General features: G+C 49.0%; 3 protein-coding genes across 5 annotated transcripts; 2 read left to right on the top strand and 1 right to left on the bottom strand.

Annotated features, from left to right (window-relative positions):
• Positions 1 to 73: 73 nt before the first annotated feature.
• On the top strand, positions 74 to 7,673 carry CFAP157 (cilia and flagella associated protein 157). The gene is made up of 9 exons (XM_069943051.1): positions 74 to 333; positions 1,121 to 1,392; positions 2,095 to 2,248; positions 2,425 to 2,692; positions 3,510 to 3,640; positions 3,811 to 3,961; positions 5,225 to 5,409; positions 7,213 to 7,384; positions 7,486 to 7,673. Exons 1-9 carry the CDS (start codon positions 188 to 190, stop codon positions 7,585 to 7,587), a joined length of 1,581 nt encoding a protein of 526 aa, XP_069799152.1. The 5' UTR covers positions 74 to 187; the 3' UTR covers positions 7,588 to 7,673.
• Positions 6,976 to 16,037, bottom strand: PTRH1 (peptidyl-tRNA hydrolase 1 homolog). Its single transcript, XM_069943057.1, has 5 exons — positions 15,900 to 16,037; positions 10,914 to 11,133; positions 9,417 to 9,516; positions 8,618 to 8,663; positions 6,976 to 8,531 (listed from the first exon to the last, which is right to left on the bottom strand). Exons 1-5 carry the CDS (start codon positions 15,993 to 15,995, stop codon positions 8,322 to 8,324), a joined length of 672 nt encoding a protein of 223 aa, XP_069799158.1. The 5' UTR covers positions 15,996 to 16,037; the 3' UTR covers positions 6,976 to 8,321.
• Positions 16,038 to 16,042: 5 nt separating this feature from the next.
• Positions 16,043 to 21,262, top strand: LOC138765909 (uncharacterized). Of its 3 annotated transcripts, none has more exons than XM_069943053.1 (6): positions 16,043 to 16,092; positions 16,316 to 16,415; positions 16,846 to 16,896; positions 17,072 to 17,171; positions 17,259 to 17,380; positions 20,721 to 21,262. In XM_069943053.1, exons 1-6 carry the CDS (start codon positions 16,060 to 16,062, stop codon positions 21,221 to 21,223), a joined length of 909 nt encoding a protein of 302 aa, XP_069799154.1. In that variant the 5' UTR covers positions 16,043 to 16,059; the 3' UTR covers positions 21,224 to 21,262. The 3 variants fall into 3 exon arrangements, with proteins under 3 accessions (XP_069799154.1, XP_069799156.1, XP_069799157.1); XM_069943056.1 differs by lacking the exon at positions 16,043 to 16,092 and adding an exon at positions 16,111 to 16,134; XM_069943055.1 differs by lacking the exon at positions 16,846 to 16,896.
• Positions 21,263 to 21,788: the final 526 nt, after the last annotated feature.

The following is a 21,788-nucleotide window of genomic DNA, read 5'->3' on the forward strand; positions in this document are numbered from 1 at the left end:
GCATTCTGTACGGCAAGCCCCGCCCAACAGTTAGAACACGCCCATAATGCGCCAGTGGGCGTGGTCTCCTGGAGCCTTCTCCACGTGGGCGGTACAGGAAGCAGGGCGGCCCATCTTGGTTGCTCAGCAACGGGACGCTACAGTCGGTGACGGTGTTATCTCGTCGCCTCAGACCCGGAGCCGCAAGATGCCGCCCAAGAAGAAGAAAGGGAAAGGAAGCGCTGCCGGGAAGAAGGAGAAACCGGCGGAGAAGGGCAAAGTGGAGCCGGTGTCCGAGGAGAGCAAGGAGCACTACCAGCTGCAGATCCGGGACCTGGAGGGCCGCCTGGAGAGGTGACATGTGCCACTACAAGTCCCAGCACTGCTCTATGGAGACTGACAGCTTTAGGTTGTATAAATAAAGTTATTCGAAACAAGAGCCTGTGTTATGTCCACTGCCATTGAAATAACTTTATTTATAATAATAATAAGACACATAAACATAAGAGATGAGGAATCTGGGGCCTCCAGCTGCTGCAAAACTGTCTGTCCAGGCATGATGGGAGTTGTAGTACTGCAGCAGCTGGAGGGCCGCAGGTTCACTTTGCCTGATTTAATGGATTATTCATCTCCTTTCCAGTGACTGTGATAAATGTCAGACCATTGGGGTTCCCACCCATCACTGACTGGGATACTGAATGCTGGGACTCCATTCATGCTCTATGAGTGATGGACGCAGCACAGAACATGTCATCGTCATATTATCCTTCCTTCATTTTGTTTCCGGTGGGGTCCCTTGGCTGGAACACCCCTTTAACCTTTCTCATTGCATCTATGGGCAGCTTAAAGGGAACCTGTCATCAGTACATGCTGCCCGAACCTCCAGTCATCAGAGCGGACCCTGGCGGCCTTGATTGACAGATCTGCCGCTATACCCAGAGAGGAGAGATCTATCAATCAAGGTCGGTGGGGAGAAGCCGATTCTAGTTACACCCCTGCAATCTTCAATATTGGTGCATCCCCAGCAGAGTCCTCTATTCAATTATATATATATATATATATATATATATATATATATATATATATGTAAATGCATGTAACTATGGTGAATGTACTTTACTCTTACTCCTTATTCCGCCAGATATCAAAAGAAATCGGATGAAGTTAGTGCAAAGGAGAACTTCTTCAAGACGCAGTTTGACCAGCTCTCTAGTGACAAGAAGGAGATTGTATCATTCCTCAAGCGCACCCTGAACCAGCGCATCGATGAAATAGCCGACCTCAATGACCAGCTGTCCGGCCTCCAGCAGGCCAAGGATGCCGAGAAGGACGCCTATGAGACGCAGCTGGCGCAGATGAGGCACGAGTTCCAGGAGACTAAGGACAGGCTCACGTCAGAGAACATGCTGTTAGGTAACGCTCTGCACCTGAAGAGCTCACACTCTATACAATACATTCATCCTTTTTTTTTTTTTTTTTGGAAGGGTAGCTTCACACGTACCGTATTGCAGCAGATTTGACTACATGAATGAATGAACACAGCATCCAATCCACATTGTCAAATCTGATGCGAATCCGCAGCAAAAAATTCACTGCGTACATGTGAAGCTACCCTAAAGAGAAGTCCCACCAAACTCAAAATCGTCAGGCAGGATGGTGGTGAGAAAGTAATAAACAAGTAAACTCACCCATCCCCATGCCTCCGTTGCGCCGCTCCTGCGTCTTCTTCACCACCACGTCCCCGTCATCTTCGTCCGCCATCCTCACTGCGGAGCAGTGAATGGGAGAGAAAAGGCTGCTGGTACACATGCGCACTGGCAGCCTTTTCATTGGCTGGAGCACATCACATGGCTTCCAGCTTGCTCAGCCAATCAGGGCTGAGCAATCTGGAAGCCATGTCATGCGCTCCATGGCTTCCATGGGAAAAGGGGGAAATTGGGGGGGGGAACGGGGCCAGACAGCTTATTGACACACATTACAAAGTTATATAACTTTGTAATGTGTGTTAATTAGGCAGAAAAAGTAAATTGCCGCACTACCCCTTTAAGGAAAAAGCAGCCATGTTGTTGTAATTCTGGCCAATCCCTTTAACTAATCTGTTTTCCTTATTACCAGCGGGTAAACTAGCCTCCCTGGAGGAGTTCAGGGTGCAGAAAGAAGACCTGATGGCCAAGTTTGCTGCCCTGGAGGAGAAGTTAAGAAAACAGGAGGAAGAACACAAAGACATGATGTACACGCTAGAGAAGAAGGCGGTGCTGGACAAGGACAGGTCAGTGCTGTGTAACAAGGGACATCGCTCATTCCTAGCTAGCGGGTATTAGAGAATGCCAACCCAAAAACACCCTCAGTCATGTGATGTAATGCCTGGGCTCTGCTATCTTAAAGCTGCCACTCAGTGACCAGTTAATATGTGAGTCACGTGACCTGTTACGTTTATCTTCTCAGGTTAAAGAAGGAAATGGTGCAGAGGGTCAACACCGTGGCGGCAGAATTCCGCAGAGTGTCCAACGATCAAATGGCGGAGACCACAAAGCGTGCAATCCGTGAGAATGTAGCGATCAGCACCCAGCTTGCTAAAATGTCCGAAAAGAGTTTAGATCTGATCCAAGAGAACGATGAGCTGAAAGAACAGGAATCAGAGCTGAGGAAAAAGCTGGAGATGCTGGAGGAAAACGAGAAAGAGTTTGTGAAGAACAACCTCAGCAGCCAAAAGGTAACGTGCCCAATGGATCTTCTGAAGGGTTCAGTGGGTAGGAGATCGGGTCATAGACTTTCATGGTATAGATTAAGTATATGTATATATATATATGTCAATCCAATAAACAGTGCATGCCTGGGCCCCGTTTATTGGATTGTGAGATCCTGTTACATGTGGACTGAACCTGTTTTTTGGTTGTTTGAGTTATCATGCTAGTTATACCACCCTCATCATCCCTGGGGAGTAGTTATGCAATTATACACTAATACAAGCTTATATTTTTTTTGTGGGTCTTCCTTTTCACCCCTACCATTAAGTTCTGGGGGCATTTGAGTAAGGGCAACCATTATTAGGACCCTGGAAAGGTGAAGCCCGATTCTGCAGACAAGCGGCCCACCATCATCATTACAAGGGACAACGCAGATGTCCAGGATTGGTTGATATAGGGGCAGTTTGCAGGCTACTGTTTTAGCTCCTGTCTATATGTAATACTGAATGAAGCGCTCATATAACAAATACCATCATGTAAGCGTAGGGAAGCAGTACAGCCTGTAAAGACATCATAACTAATGGTGTGTTCAGACAGAGAGATTTATCTGACAGTTTTTTGAAGGCAAAGCCAGGAACAGACTTTAAACAGGGAACAGGTCATAAAGGAAAGACCGAGATTTCTCCTCTTCTCAAATCCATTCCTGACTTTGGCTTCAAAAATCTGTCAGATAAATCTCTCTGAAAAAGACACCATAAGTGACCTGGTCAGACAGAACCTGACAATGCCTGCTTGATGGCTCAGCAGTAACACAGTAGATCTTCTCTTATATCCATGTGACAGGTGATCCGTATGCTGACCGAGAGATGTCAGCAGCAGCAGAAAATGCTGGATGTGGCCATAGAGAAGGAGCATGACCTGAATCACCTGCACATGGAGCATCAGGCGCTTCAGGAGGAGGCACAAGCATTGAGGTGAGGACTATGAAAAAGCAAAGAAATCAAAAAAAGAAGCAACAAGAATTACTGTCACTTTTATCCAATCCACTTTTGATTGGGTTTGGGTCACAGATCACTACAAGGCTTCCTGCACCAAAAAGCAACATTACATGGATGATTAATGGCAGAGAATGTGTTTCCTCTAGGCAGAGACTGATGAATCTGGAAGATGAGGTGCAAAGACTGATGGACGAGATGAACAAAGCAAACCAGCAGCTAGAAGATGAGGTGAAGAAGAAGCAATCGGTGGAGAAGGTCTTAAGCCAGGCAGCATCTTCTCTAAAGGACATGCTAATGGTAGGAAATCTTACTGTATACCATTCACAATGCCACATTAGGCTGGATTTACAGTGTGGTTAGGAACTCTCCCACACACCTGTAACTAAATGTAGGATATGTTCTTAGATCACTATCGTAATAAATGATATGACATGTTAGAGGTATTGACTGATGGTGGCGCTATAACCCCCGGCTATGACTAGAACTAAGGTGCAGAATTACTCTGAGCACCATACTGATTTGACTCTGATTAGTAGAGGTGAGATTAGCTGTGAGTGGGTTATAAGACACTACTGACAATATTAGCAGTGAGTGGGTTATAAGACACTACTGACAATATTACCTGTGAGTGGGTTATAAGACACTACTGACAATATTAGCAGTGAGTGGGTTATAAGACACTACTGACAATATTAGCAGTGAGTGGGTTATAAGACACTACTGACAATATTACCTGTGAGTGGGTTATAAGACACTACTGACAATATTACCTGTGAGTGGGTTATAAGACACTACTGGCAATATTAGCAGTGAGTGGGTTATAAGACACTACTGACAATATTAGCAGTGAGTGGGTTATAAGACACTACTGACAATATTAGCAGTGAGTGGGTTATAAGACACTACTGACAATATTAGCAGTGAGTGGGTTATAAGACACTACTGACAATATTAGCAGTGAGTGGGTTATAAGACATTACTGACAATATTACCTGTGAGTGGGTTATAAGACACTACTGACAATATTAGCAGTGAGTGGGTTATAAGACACTACTGACAATATTACCTGTGAGTGGGTTATAAGACACTACTGACAATATTACCTGTGAGTGGGTTATAAGACACTACTGACAATATTACCTGTGAGTGGGTTATAAGACACTACTGATAATATTAGCTGTGAGTGGGTTATAAGACACTACTGATAATATTAGCTGTGAGTGGGTTATAAGACACTACTGACAATATTTGAAGGTCTCGGCCACTTAACCTTCTGATGAAATTAACCCTTGAATTTACTGGCAGTAACAGCCATGCAGTAAAACTCCCAAACCTTTACATTACCTAACCTGCTCCTTTTATAAGCAGACATGATGGAGGCGTCATGGCTGTTTTCCACAAATTGCTATAGGCGAGGGAAACTTTATATTACATAGTCACCCATTCTTTTTATTAGGCGCTGTGTAATACCTTATTCATCCTGTTCAGTGTTTTGAGACCCCATGGCAGCTGGGATGCAGTTAGAGTATACTTGTATTGGATTTGTTTGCACGTTTATAGGAGAAATCAAGTGACGAGGATGATGATAAACTAGTTGACTCCCTGGCAAGACGGAACCAGATGCTGCACAGTCTCCTGGTGCTGCTGAACAGCGCGGCCATCCTCGGACTGGGACCGGCCCTGAATGAATTCCAGAGCAGAGACCCTCACTACATGGAGCAGTATATGCCAGCCAAGGGCAGCAGGTACAGGGAGAATATTACTGCAGAATGAGGGACCCTTATATTAATACTAAGAGGCACTGGTGTAAACCATGATAAATGAAAGCGACTCTGTACCCACAATCTGACCCCCCCAAACCGCTTGTACCTTCAGATAGCTGCTTTTTATCCAAGATCTGTCCAGGGGTCCGTTCAGCAGGTGATGCAGTTATTGTCATAAAAAACAACTTTTAAACTGGCAGCGCTGTGTCCAACGGCCGTGGCCTAGATTGTGTATGCATTAGGCTGGCACAACCTCTCTGTCCCTCCTCCCCGCCTTCCTCATCATTAGGAATGCTCCAGGCAGATTGTCTCCTGTTTATCAGCTGTGTGAATACTGAACATGGGCTGGATTGTTAAGGCACCTGTGTAATGTTCAGACAGGAGAAAATGTTCTAGGGGCATTCCTAATGATGAAGATGGTGGAGAGGAGGGATGGAGGGCTGGTGCAAAGTTACAGCACAGATAGTTTAAACATTGTTTTTTAGGACAATAACTGCATCACCTGCCAAACGGACCCCAGGACAGATCTTGGATTAAAATCAGCTATCCGAAGGTACAAGTGGTTTGGGAAAGACAGATTGTGGGTACAGAAACACTTTAAAGGGGTTATCCAGTGTGGGGGCACTTTTTTGGGGGGACCGGGGAGGAGGTGGCTGAAATAAAAGATGTCCACTTACCTCCCCGATTCTAGCGGCGGGTCCCGCATCACGGCGCTCCGGTGCCCGGTTCCCGGCCGCTTCCAGGTGTCTGACGCCGCCCGAGACGCTACGTCTCAGGACCGCTCAGCCACTCAATGAAGGAGGCGGGATCCGAGCAGACTTCAAACGGATCCCGCCTCCTTCACTGAGTGGCTGAGCGGCCCTGAGACGTAGCAGCTCGGGCGGCGTCAGACACCCGGAAGCGGCCGGGTACCGGGGACCGGAGCGCCGTGATGCGGGACCCGCCGCTGGAATCGGGGAGGTATGTGGACGTCTTTTATTTCAGCCACCTCCTCCCCGGTCCCCCCAAAAAAGTGCCCCCACGCTGGAGCACCCCTTTAAGCATGGCCTTCTCCCCACCTTGCTGTGCCTCCTGCTCACACATGAGGCGACCGTGGCTTTTGACTGGTGTACGCCATGGAAAAGGAAAAAAATCTGCCCCATTTCTGTGGTGTACACCCGGTGCACATCAAGAAACATGTCCCAATATGTACGCATTATTCATTGCATCTTTCTGAGGCAACAAAATGCATCTTTTTCCATAGAGCACCAATGACCATCCGCATATTAGGCCCCGTTCCCACTGAGCAAAGCTAGCGGAATTCCGCGACGGAATTGTCCGCCGCGGAATGCCGTTAGCCTCCCGCTCATAATGGGAGTCTATGGGAGGCGCGCGCTGCTGCTCTGTACGCGCTGAAGAATGAACATGTTCATTCTTCAGCGCGGACAGGGCAGGAGCGCGCGCCTCCCATAGAGTCCCATTATGAGCGGGAAGCTAACGGCATTCCGCGGCGGACAATTCCGTCGCGGAATTCCGCTACCTTTGCTCAGTGGGAACGGAGCCTTACAGCCACAACCTATTCCTTTCAGTGTGCACTGTGCCATGCTTCTTTTTCCCAGTTATGGTGCTGCAGCGAAATGATCATTTGAGGCCATGGATTACATTACCAGTTACAACATGGCTCTATTCACCGGCCTTTGTTGTGATACCAGTCATCTTCAAAAATAGAAGCTGAGCCTATGGTAATACATGGATCCCATTCAATGTATACTTAATACGACATGAACTGTTTGCTCTCCTCTCTAGGCAGACAGTGCCCCCTACCTTTAAGGGTCCCGGTGTTATCCCTCATTATCAGATAGGAGATCTAGGACTGGTGCCAAGACCAGATGTCTCCAACGCTATACTCAGCAAGATCGGCATGCTGTCCAGAACCACAAAGCTTGGTCCAATACAAGCACACCCCGCTCTGGCAAAGGTGAGCTTCCTCTAGTGAGCCATGGGGGATATTGCTCTTCCTGGTATATCTATGTATCTTATATATATTATATATACATATATTGTTCTATGTGCTTTCAGGACCTGCTTACACTAAGCCAAGACGGAAATCTCCCGAAACAAAAGGCGTTGCCAGGAATCTCCTCATCATCGCCCAGCAATGGCCTCCTAATGGCTAAATGACAGTAAACTACATCTAAATGCAGAAGTAGATAGGAGGTGTAAAGCTAGAATGATTCTAATAAAGACTAATGGATGTGAAGCACCCACGGAAGCCATCAGAGATCATGTGACCAGCGTACAGTTGTAGACACCCGCTCTTTCCCCACCAATATCATTCTTTGTTTCTCCTTTAGATTCGGGGATACATAAAACATGGCGGTCTGCTCTCTGTACATTGCTGTGGGTCATAGCTGTAAGCTGACATTAGTAGTGAATAAAGGGAATACACTGGGAGAGATCTGTGTCCATGGAAAATGTCAATTTCTTGTGATTTCCCATTCACAAAATGAAAGGAACATAAGGCAAAACACCTATACACTTTTATATACACTGTACAGGTACGGAGGTGAGAGAACACCAATCCTCCGCTCCTGCACTGGACTTAGACTTCACGTAGCATAACCTGTAATGTTCCTTTAAATCATTGAATAAGTTAGTCATAGTGATTGGCCATTACACAGGATATAGGGGTGCCCATACTGTAGTAGATCACGGTGCAGGACTGACCGCACTGCATCAATGCATATTAGTGTGTAGGTCAGCACAGCACATCTGCCTCCTCCTCCTCCTCCTTCATGACACCAGGGAAGATGTCAGCAGTCCCTAAAAGTCTTCAGATGACACCACATGTAGGGGAGCTCTCAGCCGGCTTATCTTCAGCTCCTTGAAGTGAGCCTCCTAGATTGTGGCCACCGTCATACTCTCTTCTCCATCGATTTAGTGTCTGCCATAGTACTATTCACCTGAGTTCTTTTTTGGATGTGTCCAAGTAACAAGTCCAGACCCTTCTCCAGAACCGGGGACAACATCTCCTGCTCACTCTTCGTAAAGCGTCCAAGTACGTAAGGGGTCACTGAAGACTTGTCAGCCGGCCGACCGATACCGATCAAGAGCCTGATCATCGTCTGCCAAGGAAAAGAAACATAAAGATATAAAGTCTTCCAGTACAGAAACCTTATAAATATAGGGGGGCATCTGCTGTACAACTTACGTCTGATTTTAGGTGGTCAATGCAGGAACGGACACCATTGTGGCCCCTAGAAAACAAAGAGTCTGGCTCAGGTCAGATTATCTTTAGGTTAGGCTGGGTTCACACTACGTATATTTCAGTCAGTATTGCAACCAAAACCAGGAGTGGATGAAAAACACAGAAAGGATCTGTTCACACAATGTTGTAATTGAGTGGATGGCCGCCATTTAATGGCAAATATTTGCTGTTATTTTAGACCAACGGCTGTTATATTGAAATAATTGCAGTTATTTACTGTTATATGGCGGCCATCCACTCAATTTCAACATTGTGTGAACAGATCCTTTCTGTGTTTTTAATCCACTCCTGGTTTTGGTTGCAATACTGACTGAAATATACGTAGTGTGAACGCAGCCTAAATCTGTATTAAAGTTCTATGTGATACGGGAACAGTATAGGGGGTGGCCAAGATGAGAAAAGCATGTCTGCCGCCAGAAACAGCGCCACTCCTGTCCTCAGTTTGTGTGCGGTATTGCAGCTCAGATCCTTTGAAGTGAGTTTTATTACCGCAACCTGAGGACAGGACAGGCAGGGCGCTCTCACGTTTTTCAAAGCTCAGGGATATAGATTTTTCTATATCTTCAGTCAGTTCTATTTAAAGAGCGAGTATGTGAGTCCTTCTTATTCCACCCACAAAGTGAGTGACAGCTTAATGGGCGGGCACAAGGACTCATATGCTTTCCCTTTTAATAGTCAAGGTATTTGGAAGCAGATGATAGAGAGGTGTATGAGGTGTATGGTTCCCTATCTAGCTAGTCACCTTGCGCTTCCTCCGAGCTTCAGTGTCACCTTCCCTAGAGGTTTGTCCAGCTCATCGTGCAGTAGATAGATGTTCTCTGCGGTCAGGCGGAACTTTCCAGCTGAATAAAAAATAAATGAAAGTCCACACAAGATTTATCTTCCCATAATTATCAATAAAAGTGAAACCCAGAAGTGGCCTCATTTCTTACAACAGGGATGGGGAACCTGCAGCTCTTAAGCTGTTGCAAAACTACAATTCCCATCATGCTTGGACAGACATCCCTGTCCCCATCCCTGTCTTACAACCTGATGGCTACAATGTTCTATGTATTTCCCCTACAGGCATTGCCATAGCCAGCCTACACACTGAGGATATAATAACAGTAGGCGACAGTGAAAGAAAAAACAAATGTGTCTACAACTGCCCCATAACAAACCCAGTCTGTAACCATTCCCCAGTAACAATGGTGACAGTGTCCTCAAAAACATCTGGAACTGTGGGAGGACAAAGAAAATGTCCTATAAACTTGTATAGGGGGCATGAGACGTACATCCTAAGGGGAAACAGCTGTAAGCTGAATCTATAACGGAGGCAATGATGTCTGGTTGTGTTATGGGGGCACTGTTGAGGTGCTGGCTCTGTTATGGGGGCAATGTTGCGGGGGTGGCTCTGTTATGGGGGCAATGTTGCGGGGGTGGCTCTGTTATGGGGGCACTGTTGCGGAGATGGCTGTGTTATGGGGGCATGGCTGCAGTGGCGGCTCTGTTATGGGGGCATGGCTGCGGTGGTGGCTCTGTTATGGGGGCATGGCTGCGGTGGTGGCTCTGTTATGGGTGCACTGTTGTAGGGGTGGCTCTGTTATGGAAGCATGGCTGCGGTGGCGGCTCTGTTATGGGGGCATGGCTGCGGTGGTGGCTCTGTTATGGGGGCTCTGTTGCGGTAGGTGGCTTTGTTATGCAGGCACTGTTGTGGCCGTGGCTCTGTTATGGGGGCACTGTTGCATGGGTAGCTCTGTTATGGGGGCACTGTTGCGGGGGTGGCTCTGTTATTGGGGCACTGATGCGGGGGTGGCTCTGTTATGGGGGCACTGTTGCGAGGGTGGCTCTGTTATGGGGGCACTGTTGCGGGGGTGGCTCTGTTATGGGGGCACTGTTGCATGGGTAGCTCTGTTATGGGGGCACTGTTGCGGGGGTGGCTCTGTTATGGGGGCACTGATGCGGGGGTGGCTCTGTTATGGGGGCACTGTTGCGGGGGTGGCTCTGTTATGGGGGCACTGTTGCGGGGGTGGCTCTGTTATGGGGGCACTGTTGCATGGGTAGCTCTGTTATGGGGGCACTGTTGCGGGGGTGGCTCTGTTATGGGGGCACTGTTGCGGGGGTGGCTCTGTTATGGGGGCACTGTTGTGGGGGTGGCTCTGTTATGGGGGCACTGTTATAGGTCATGAGGTTACAGTAATATTACCTACTTATTTGGTCACAAGCGCCCTGTAGATGACAGATGTGACGTCCTCCTCACCTGCATTGGCCACACTCGTCCCATTAACATTCATGAACTGACGCGGTTTGATCAGGACCAGGTGGGCGCCATCAAGCTGGGCCGTTACCAAATCTGCTCCTGTCCTCCTGTCCGTCTTCCACTGATCAACCACATTTAGCCTCTGTGCCAGTTGGTTGATAGCCGTCATGCCCACACTGTGTCTAGTGCCAGACATGCCATGATTGCCAAGACCGACCACCTAGACATAGAAGAAATAATCATGATCACACATCATATCTGACAATAATCCATTTTTTTTATTGTGACTTTTACAGATGTGACTGGCGCTCTGGCTCTGTAGGGTACTGCTATGGGCAGGGATATCTGATCTCCGCTGTGTAGGGTACTGCTATGGGCAGGGATATCTGATCTCTGCTCTGTAGGGTACTGCTATGGGCAGGGATATCTGATCTCCGCTCTGTAGGGTACTGCCATGGGCAGGGATATCTGATCTCCGCTCTGTAGGGTACTGCTATGGGCAGGGATACCTGATCTCTGCTCTGTAGGGTACTGCTATGGGCAGGGATATCTGATCTCTGCTGTGTAGGGTACTGCTATGGGCAGGGATATCTGATCTCTGCTCTGTAGGGTACTGCTATGGGCAGGGATACCTGATCTCCGCTCTGTAGGGTACTGCTATGGGCAGGGATATCTGATCTCTGCTCTGTAGGGTACTGCTATGGGCAGGGATACCTGATCTCCGCTCTGTAGGGTACTGCTATGGGCAGGGATATCTGATCTCTGCTCTGTAGGGTACTGCTATGGGCACTGATGTCTGATCTCCGCTGTGTAGGGTACTGCTATGGGCAGGGATATCTGATCTCTGCTCTGTAGGGTACTGCTATGGGCAGGGATACCTGATCTCCGCTCTGTAGGGTACTGCTATGGGCAGGGATATCTGATCTCTGCTCTGTAGGGTACTGCTATGGGCACTGATGTCTGATCTCCGCTGTGTAGGGTACTGCTATGGGCAGGGATCTCTGCTGTGTAGGGTACTGCTATGGGCAGGGATATCTGATCTCCGCTCTGTAGGGTACTGCTATGGGCAGGGATATCTGATCTCTGCTGTGTAGGGTACTGCTATGGGCAGGGATATCTGATCTCTGCTGTGTAGGGTACTGCTATGGGCAGGGATATCTGATCTCTGCTCTGTAGGGTACTGCTATGGGCAGGGATATCTGATCTCTGCTCTGTAGGGTACTGCTATGGGCAGGGATATCTGATCTCTGCTGTGTAGGGTACTGCTATGGGCAGGGATATCTGATCTCTGCTGTGTAGGGTACTGCTATGGGCAGGGATATCTGATCTCAGCTGTGTAGGGTACTGCTATGGGCAGGGATATCTGATCTCTGCTGTGTAGGGTACTGCTATGGGCAGGGATATCTGATCTCCCCTCTGTAGGGTACTGCTATGGGCAGGGATATCTGATCTCCGCTCTGTAGGGTACTACTATGGGCAGCGATACCTGATCTCTGCTGTGTAGGGTACTGCTATGGGCAGGGATATCTGACCTCTGCTGTGTAGGGTACTGCTATGGGCAGTGATATCTGATCTCTGCTGTGTAGGGTACTGCTATGGGCAGGGATATCTGATCTCCGCTCTGTAGGGTACTGCTATGGGCAGTGATATCTGATCTCTGCTCTGTAGGGTACTGCTATGGGCAGGGATATCTGATCTCTGCTGTGTAGGGTACTGCTATGGGCAGGGATATCTGATCTCTGCTCTGTAGGGTACTGCTATGGGCAGGGATATCTGATCTCCGCTGTGTAGGGTACTGCTATGGGCAGGGATATCTGATCTCTGCTGTGTAGGGTACTGCTATGGGCAGGGATATCTGATCTCTGCTGTGTAGGGTACTGCTATGGGCAGGGATATCTGATCTCTGCTGTGTAGGGTACTGCTATGGGCAGGGATATCTGATCTCCGCTGTGTAGGGTACTGCTATGGGCAGGGATATCTGACCTCTGCTGTGTAGGGTACTGCTATGGGCAGTGATATCTGATCTCTGCTCTGTAGGGTACTGCTATGGGCAGTGATATCTGATCTCTGCTCTGTAGGGTACTGCTATGGGCAGTGATATCTGATCTCCGCTCTGTAGGGTACTGCTATGGGCAGTGATATCTGATCTCCGCTCTGTAGGGTACTGCTATGGGCAGGGATATCTGATCTCTGCTCTGTAGGGTACTACTATGGGCAGGGATATCTGATCTCTGCTGTGTAGGGTACTGCTATGGGCAGGGATATCTGATCTCTGCTGTGTAGGGTACTGCTATGGGCAGGGATATCTGATCTCCGCTGTGTAGGGTACTGCTATGGGCAGGGATATCTGATCTCCGCTGTGTAGGGTACTGCTATGGGCAGGGATATCTGATCTCCCCTCTGTAGGGTACTGCTATGGGCAGGGATATCTGATCTCCGCTCTGTAGGGTACTACTATGGGCAGCGATACCTGATCTCTGCTGTGTAGGGTACTGCTATGGGCAGGGATATCTGACCTCTGCTGTGTAGGGTACTGCTATGGGCAGTGATATCTGATCTCTGCTGTGTAGGGTACTGCTATGGGCAGGGATATCTGATCTCCGCTCTGTAGGGTACTGCTATGGGCAGTGATATCTGATCTCTGCTCTGTAGGGTACTGCTATGGGCAGGGATATCTGATCTCTGCTCTGTAGGGTACTACTATGGGCAGGGATATCTGATCTCTGCTGTGTAGGGTACTGCTATGGGCAGGGATATCTGATCTCTGCTGTGTAGGGTACTGCTATGGGCAGTGATATCTGATCTCCCCTCTGTAGGGTACTGCTATGGGCAGGGATAGCTGACCTCTGCTGTGTAGGGTACTGCTATGGGCAGGGATATCTGATCTCCGCTCTGTAGGGTACTGCTATGGGCAGGGATATCTGATCTCCGCTCTGTAGGGTACTGCTATGGGCAGGGATATCTGATCTCCCCTCTGTAGGGTACTGCTATGGGCAGGGATATCTGATCTCCGCTCTGTAGGGTACTACTATGGGCAGGGATATCTGACCTCTGCTGTGTAGGGTACTGCTATGGGCAGTGATATCTGATCTCTGCTGTGTAGGGTACTGCTATGGGCAGGGATATCTGATCTCCGCTCTGTAGGGTACTGCTATGGGCAGTGATATCTGATCTCTGCTCTGTAGGGTACTGCTATGGGCAGGGATATCTGATCTCTGCTCTGTAGGGTACTACTATGGGCAGGGATATCTGATCTCTGCTGTGTAGGGTACTGCTATGGGCACTGATGTCTGATATCTGCTGTGTAGGGTACTGCTATGGGCAGGGATATCTGATCTCCGCTCTGTAGGGTACTGCTATGGGCAGGGATATCTGATCTCCGCTCTGTAGGGTACTGCTATGGGCAGGGATATCTGACCTCTGCTGTGTAGGGTACTGCTATGGGCAGGGATACCTGATCTCCGCTCTGTAGGGTACTGCTATGGGCAGGGATATCTGATCTCCGCTCTGTAGGGTACTGCTATGGGCAGGGATATCTGATCTCTGCTGTGTAGGGTACTGCTATGGGCAGGGATATCTGATCTCCGCTCTGTAGGGTACTGCTATGGGCAGGGATATCTGATCTCTGCTGTGTAGGGTACTGCTATGGGCAGGGATATCTGATCTCTGCTGTGTAGGGTACTGCTATGGGCAGGGATATCTGATCTCCGCTCTGTAGGGTACTGCTATGGGCAGGGATATCTGATCTCCGCTCTGTAGGGTACTGCTATGGGCAGGGATATCTGATCTCTGCTGTGTAGGGTACTGCTATGGGCAGGGACATCTGATCTCCGCTGTGTAGGGTACTGCTATGGGCAGTGATCTCTGCTGTGTAGGGTACTGCTATGGGCAGGGATATCTGATATCTGCTGTGTAGGGTACTGCTATGGGCAGTGATATCTGATCTCTGCTGTGTAGGGTACTGCTATGGGCAGGGATATCTGATCTCCGCTGTGTAGGGTACTGCTATGGGCAGGGATATCTGACCTCTGCTGTGTAGGGTACTGCTATGGGCAGGGATACCTGATCTCCGCTCTGTAGGGTACTGCTATGGGCAGGGATATCTGATCTCCGCTCTGTAGGGTACTGCTATGGGCAGGGATATCTGACCTCTGCTGTGTAGGGTACTGCTATGGGCAGGGATACCTGATCTCCGCTCTGTAGGGTACTGCTATGGGCAGGGATATCTGATCTCCGCTCTGTAGGGTACTGCTATGGGCAGGGATATCTGATCTCTGCTGTGTAGGGTACTGCTATGGGCAGGGATATCTGATCTCCGCTCTGTAGGGTACTGCTATGGGCAGGGATATCTGATATCTGCTGTGTAGGGTACTGCTATGGGCAGGGATATCTGATCTCTGCTGTGTAGGGTACTGCTATGGGCAGGGATATCTGATCTCCGCTCTGTAGGGTACTGCTATGGGCAGGGATATCTGATCTCTGCTGTGTAGGGTACTGCTATGGGCAGGGACATCTGATCTCCGCTGTGTAGGGTACTGCTATGGGCAGTGATCTCTGCTGTGTAGGGTACTGCTATGGGCAGGGATATCTGATATCTGCTGTGTAGGGTACTGCTATGGGCAGTGATATCTGATCTCTGCTGTGTAGGGTACTGCTATGGGCAGGGATATCTGATCTCCGCTGTGTAGGGTACTGCTATGGGCAGTGATCTCTGCTGTGTAGGGTACTGCTATGGGCAGGGATATCTGATATCTGCTGTGTAGGGTACTGCTATACAGTGAGTAGCTTTGCTATATATTACATAGAGTACAGTATGTATAACCATGTCACATTACACAGGACACCCTGCATAGAGCTGATACAGAAGGATACAAGTGATATGCTTCCTGTCATCTCTATCACACAGGGCACCTTCCCATACAAATATGGCCGAGACCTTCGGGCTGTGTATCTCATAACCCACACTACACATACTTATCTACTCACCATGAAGCGCTGCCCCCTACCCGGACCTCCCCCGGCTGCCTGACTCATACACCGGCCCGAACCGAGACACCACAGGGCTCTCACCGACTGCAGCATGGTCCTCTACCAACATGGCAGAAATAGCCTGATGACTTCCGGGTCATGTGACTAGCAGTGTGTGATGGCGCTGCAATCCCAACTGGCAACTGTAGAGGTAAGCCTATTGTGATATGAGAGAGACCCCTGCTGCTGAAAAGTGGAAGTACAGCAGCAAAATGTGGAGATAGATAGATAGATAGATAGATAGATAGATAGATAGATAGATAGATAGATAGATAGATAGATAGATAGATAATGAGATTTGAAGGTGTAGACAAGGAATATGTAGCAGGCCATAGATAAGACATCAGGTGACCTGTTACATTATTACATTACAGGTTCTGAGTGATGTCTGCAAGAAAATGAAAAACTTTACCATTAAATTTCTATTAATCCTGATCGTCCTGTGGATGCCAGCAACAACAGAGAACAAGACAGGTAAAACTGTTCCTGCAAAGATGGAGGCCATGATTGTCCACAATGTCTTGGTGCTGAAGCTGTTGAGAATAAAGTCTATATTAAATAAGTTGGTATCATTATAAGATCTGGCGGATCACTGGGTAACGCTGCACACACTCAGCATCTAGAATGTCTTATTTTCAGATAAATATAATATATCTACCGGCAAAATAAATGGTGAGTATGTCAGTACATGGGTCACATATTACTGACCATCTCAGGCTGTACAGGATAGGAAGTAGCACCTGCTACAGGTTGTATGTGGTACTGCATCACAGCACCATATAATAGAGCTGTAATACCGCACACAACCAGTGGAGAAGGATGGCGCTGTTCTCTGGAAGAAATCAGCCATGTTTTTCTAATACTGTACAATCCCTGTCACTCATTGACGTCTCTATTCTTAAAGGATCCGTAGTGTCATCCCATCATACACTGGTAAAACGCAGCTGGAGTTCAGGTACATGGTGTTTTCCTTTCCGTAATTACTAGATCAGCGAAGCTTTGGCTGACCAGGCATGATGGGATTTGTAGTTTTGCAACAGCTGGAGGACCGCAGGTTTCCCACCACTGTACTAGATCTTTTCCTTCTCCACCGCTTCTCATACACCAGATATTCTTTCTTTCCTGGACAGTAATTACTGGAAGACCGACGCTCTCTAAAGTTGTAGTTGGTGGATCCATCTTCATACTCACAGCTTTGGTTGCCGGACTGTCCCTATTCTGTTACGTCTAGTAAGTTATAGGATGGGGTGGTGGTGGGGCAGGTACACGCTGGTTTCATCTCTGCTTATGTTTCCTATTTCATCCTTTACAATTCAGCTGCAAATATAAAGACCTATACGCAGAGATTGAAGAAGACCTGTTGACGGGAAGACGTCAATTTAGGCCCCAGTTGGACGATGAGAAGAAGGGTCTCCTCGGAATCGGTACAGACAAGCCGGGTAATAATAAGAGCCAATGGATCACCGAGTTGTACAGTTACATAGTTTATTCATTCATGTTTTGCTGGACTGTATTACAGGCAGGAGCTAGATAAGGGATGGGGAATCTGCGGAACTCCAGCTGCTGCAAAACTACAATCCCCATCAGGCCCAGGTAAAGCTTTGGCTGTCCAGGCATGATGGGAATTTTAGTTTTACAACAGCTGAAGATCCTGAGTTTGACACCTCTGAATTATACTATTCTGGGATGGTAGAATGAACCAGGACCAGCCAGGGAGGAGGGTCTCCGCTCATATATATACACTGCTCAAAAAAATAAAGGGAACACTCCAATAACACATCCTAGATCTGAATGGATGAAATATTCTCATTGATACTTTGTTCTGTACAAAGCTGAATGTGCTGACAACAAAATCACACAAACATCAATGGAAATCACATTTATTACCCAATGGAGGCCTGGATTTGACTCCAGGCTCCAGGCTGATCCAACTTTGATGTAATGTCATTAAAACATGTCAGAATGAGTCTGAGTATTGTGTGTGGCCTCCACATGCCTGTATGACCTCCCTACAAGGCCCGGGCATGCTCCTGATGAGATGGCTGTATGACCTCCCTACAACGCCTGGGCATGCTCCTGATGAGATGGCTGTATGACCTCCCTACAAGGCCCGGGCATGCTCCTGATGAGGCGGCTGTATGACCTCCCTACAAGGCCCGGGCATGCTCCTGATGAGGTGGCTGTATGACCTCCCTACAAGGCCCGGGCATGCTCCTGATGAGGTGGCTGTATGACCTCCCTACAAGGCCCGGGGATGCTCCTGATGAGGCGGCTGTATGACCTCACTACAAGGCCCGGGCATTCTCCTGATGAGGTGGCTGTATGACCTCCCTACAAGGCCTGGGCATGCTCCTGATGAGATGGCTGTATGACCTCCCTACAAGGCCCGGGCATGCTCCTGCTGATGCGGCTGTATGGCCTCCCTATAAGGCCTGGGCATGCTCCTGATGAGGTGTCTGTATGACCTCCCTACAAGGCCCGGGCATGCTCCTGATGAGGTGGCTGTATGACCTCCCTACAAGGCCCGGGCATTCTCCTGATGAGGTGCCTGTATGACCTCCCTACAAGGCCCGGGCATGCTCCTGATGAGATGGCTGTATGACCTTCCTACAACGCCCGGGCATGCTCCTGATGATGCGGCTGTATGACCTCCCTACAACGCCCGGGCATGCTTCTGATGATGCGGCTGTATGACCTCCCTACAACGCCCGGGCATGCTCCTGATGAGATGGCTGTATGACCTCCCTACAAGGCCCGTGCATGCTCCTGATGAGGTGGCTGTATGACCTCCCTACAAGGCCCGGGCATGCTCCTGATGAGATGGCTGTATGACCTCCATACAACGCCTGGGCATGCTCCTGATGAGATGGCTGTATGACCTCCCTACAAGGCCCGGGCATGCTCCTGATGAGATGGCTGTATGACCTCCCTACAACGCCCGGGCATGCTCCTGATGAGATGGCTGTATGACCTCCCTACAAGGCCCGGGCATGCTCCTGATGAGATGGCTGTATGACCTCCCTACAAGGCCCGGGCATACTCCTGATGAGGTGTCTGTATGACCTCCCTACAAGGCCCGGGCATGCTCCTGATGAGATGGCTGTATGACCTCCCTACAACGCCTGGGCATGCTCCTGATGAGATGGCTGTATGACCTCCCTACAAGGCCCGGGCATGCTCCTGATGAGATGGCTGTATGACCTCCCTACAACGCCTGGGCATGCTCCTGATGAGATGGCTGTATGACCTCCCTACAAGGCTCGGGCATGCTCCTGATGAGATGGCTGTATGACCTCCCTACAAGGCCCGGGCATGCTCCTGATGAGATGGCTGTATGACCTCCCTACAACGCCCGGGCATGCTCCTGATGATGCGGCTGTATGACCTCCCTACAACGCCCGGGCATGCTCCTGATGAGATGGCTGTATGACCTCCCTACAAGGCCCGTGCATGCTCCTGATGAGATGGCTGTATGACCTCCCTACAAGGCCCGGGCATGCTCCTGATGAGATGGCTGTATGACCTCCCTACAAGGCCCGGGCATGCTCCTGATGAGATGGCTGTATGACCTCCCTACAAGGCCTGGGCATGCTCCTGATGAGGTGGCTGTATGACCTCCCTACAACGCCTGGGCATGCTCCTGCTGAGATGGCTGTATGACCTCCCTACAAGGCCTGGGCATGCTCCTGATGAGATGGCTGTATGACCTCCCTACAGCGCCCGGGCATGCTCCTGATGAGGTGGCAGATGGTCTGCTGAGGGATCTCCTCCCAGACCTGGACTAAAGCATCCAACTTCTGGACAATCTGTGCTGCGTGACGGTGGATGGAGCGAGATATGATGTCCCAGATGTGCTCAGTGGGATTCAGGTCTGAGTCACGGGCAGGCCAGTCCATAGCTTCAATGACTTTATCTTGCTGGAACTGCTGCCACACTCCAGCCACATGAGGTCTAGCATTGTCCTGCATTAGGAGGAACCCAGGGCCAACCGCACCAGCATGTGGTCTCACAAGGGGTCTGAGGATCTCCATACCTAATGGCAGTCAGGCTACCTATGGCGAGTACATGGAGGACTGTGCGGCCCTCCAAAGAAATGCCACCCCCACACCATTACTGACCCACTGCCAAACCCGCCATGCTAAAGGATGTTGCAGGCAGCAGATCCCTTTCCACGGCGTCTCCAGACTCTGTCACATGTGCTCAGTGTGAACCGGCTTTCATCTGTGAAGAGCACAGGGTGCCAGTGGCTAATTTGCCAATCCTGATGGAGGTAGCGGTCCTGTTGCTGGGTTGTTGCCCCCTATAGCCTTCTCCACGTCTCCTGGTAGCACCTCCAGCCTTTGGCCAGTACGCTGACAGAGACAGCAACCCTTCCTGCCACAGCTCGCATTGATGTGCTCATGGATGAGCTGCACTACCTGAGCCACTTGTATGGGTTGTAGAGTCCTTCTCATGCTACCACAAGTGTGAAAGCACCACCAACATGCAAAAGTGACCAAAACATCAGCCAGAAAGCATAGGTACTGAGAAGTGGTCTTTGGTCCCCACCTGCAGAACCCTTCTTTATTGAGGTTGTGTTGCTAATTGCCAATAATTTCCACCTGTTATCTATTCCTTTTGCACAACAGCACATGACTTTGATTGTCAGTCGGTGTTGCTTCCTAACAGTTTGATTTCACAGACGTTTTATTTATTTGGAGTTAAAAACACAATATATAAGTGTTTCCTTTATTTTTTTGAGCAGTTTCTCTCTAATAACCACTGTTCTCTGTGTTTCAGATTCTTTCATGAGAAAGATCAAAAGAAATAAATGGAGAAAACAACCGGAAGAGGAGGGAAGAGAGGAGGGTGAGGACAGGGAAGAAGAGAATAAGGAGGAGGATGAACCACACAGGACAAGGAGAGACAGAACTAGACATAAAGAGCCGGATGAGAGCCAAGTCCAAGGTGGAGATCTAAAGAAGCCAAGCGAAAACCAGGCCGGGATCCAAGGAAAAGCAAAGGGTGCAGAAAGAAGAGAACTTCCCAAGAGGGAAAAAATTAACGTAACAAGAAAGGGGGAACAGGCAGGGAAATCCGAGCCGGGGAAGACCAGCAGAAACCTGAAGGACAGAACGGCAGCCGAGAAGACCGTGAAAAATCCTGTCAAGAAACCTGATGGGAAAGCAAAGGAGAGGAGCCTCAAAACAAAGGCGAAGACCCAGAAGATAAAAAAGGAGAAGAAGATCAAACCAAAGAAACCAAAGAAACAGAAGAGTCCAAAAATTCCCAAAAGGAAATAACATAATAAATTACAAGGAATCCCATCTCGGGGTGGTGTACATGGCGGCTGTGTGCTTTCATTGTTATATACTATAGACCTTTAGAGTTCTGCTCTACCCCACAATGTGCTGCCATCCACACCTGCCCTTATAGACGGTCTATGTTTCGGAGGGAGTCAGAGTTCTTGGTTCTACCCAAATAGTCCATTACTTCTCGATCATGAGGGTCTGGATTTGGAGACCTCCTATCCCCTCCTCACAATGAAGCAACAGTGCTCGGCTCTTTCACAGCTTTTCTATCCACTTACTGTACTGGGAACTAAAAAGCGGCAGATAGCCAGGATGCTGCCACACAAGGAAGAGATGCCGATCAGTGCGGTCCCCCCCAAAGGTGCACTGTACTGCCAAATATCAGGAAAACATGGGTCCCCCCCCACCCACTGGCACTCTTAAGAGCAGTAGCCAAGGTGGAGACGTCTCCTATGGGTAAGGTGAAACTCCCATTAACTACAATAGAAAGAGACACATGTATAGTTTCCTCCTCGATGGAATGGAAACATACGGATCCCCTGATATTAATATACCA

This window comes from Dendropsophus ebraccatus, chromosome 10 (genome assembly GCF_027789765.1).
Source record: "Dendropsophus ebraccatus isolate aDenEbr1 chromosome 10, aDenEbr1.pat, whole genome shotgun sequence".
NCBI classification, from domain to species: Eukaryota; Metazoa; Chordata; class Amphibia; order Anura; family Hylidae; genus Dendropsophus; species Dendropsophus ebraccatus.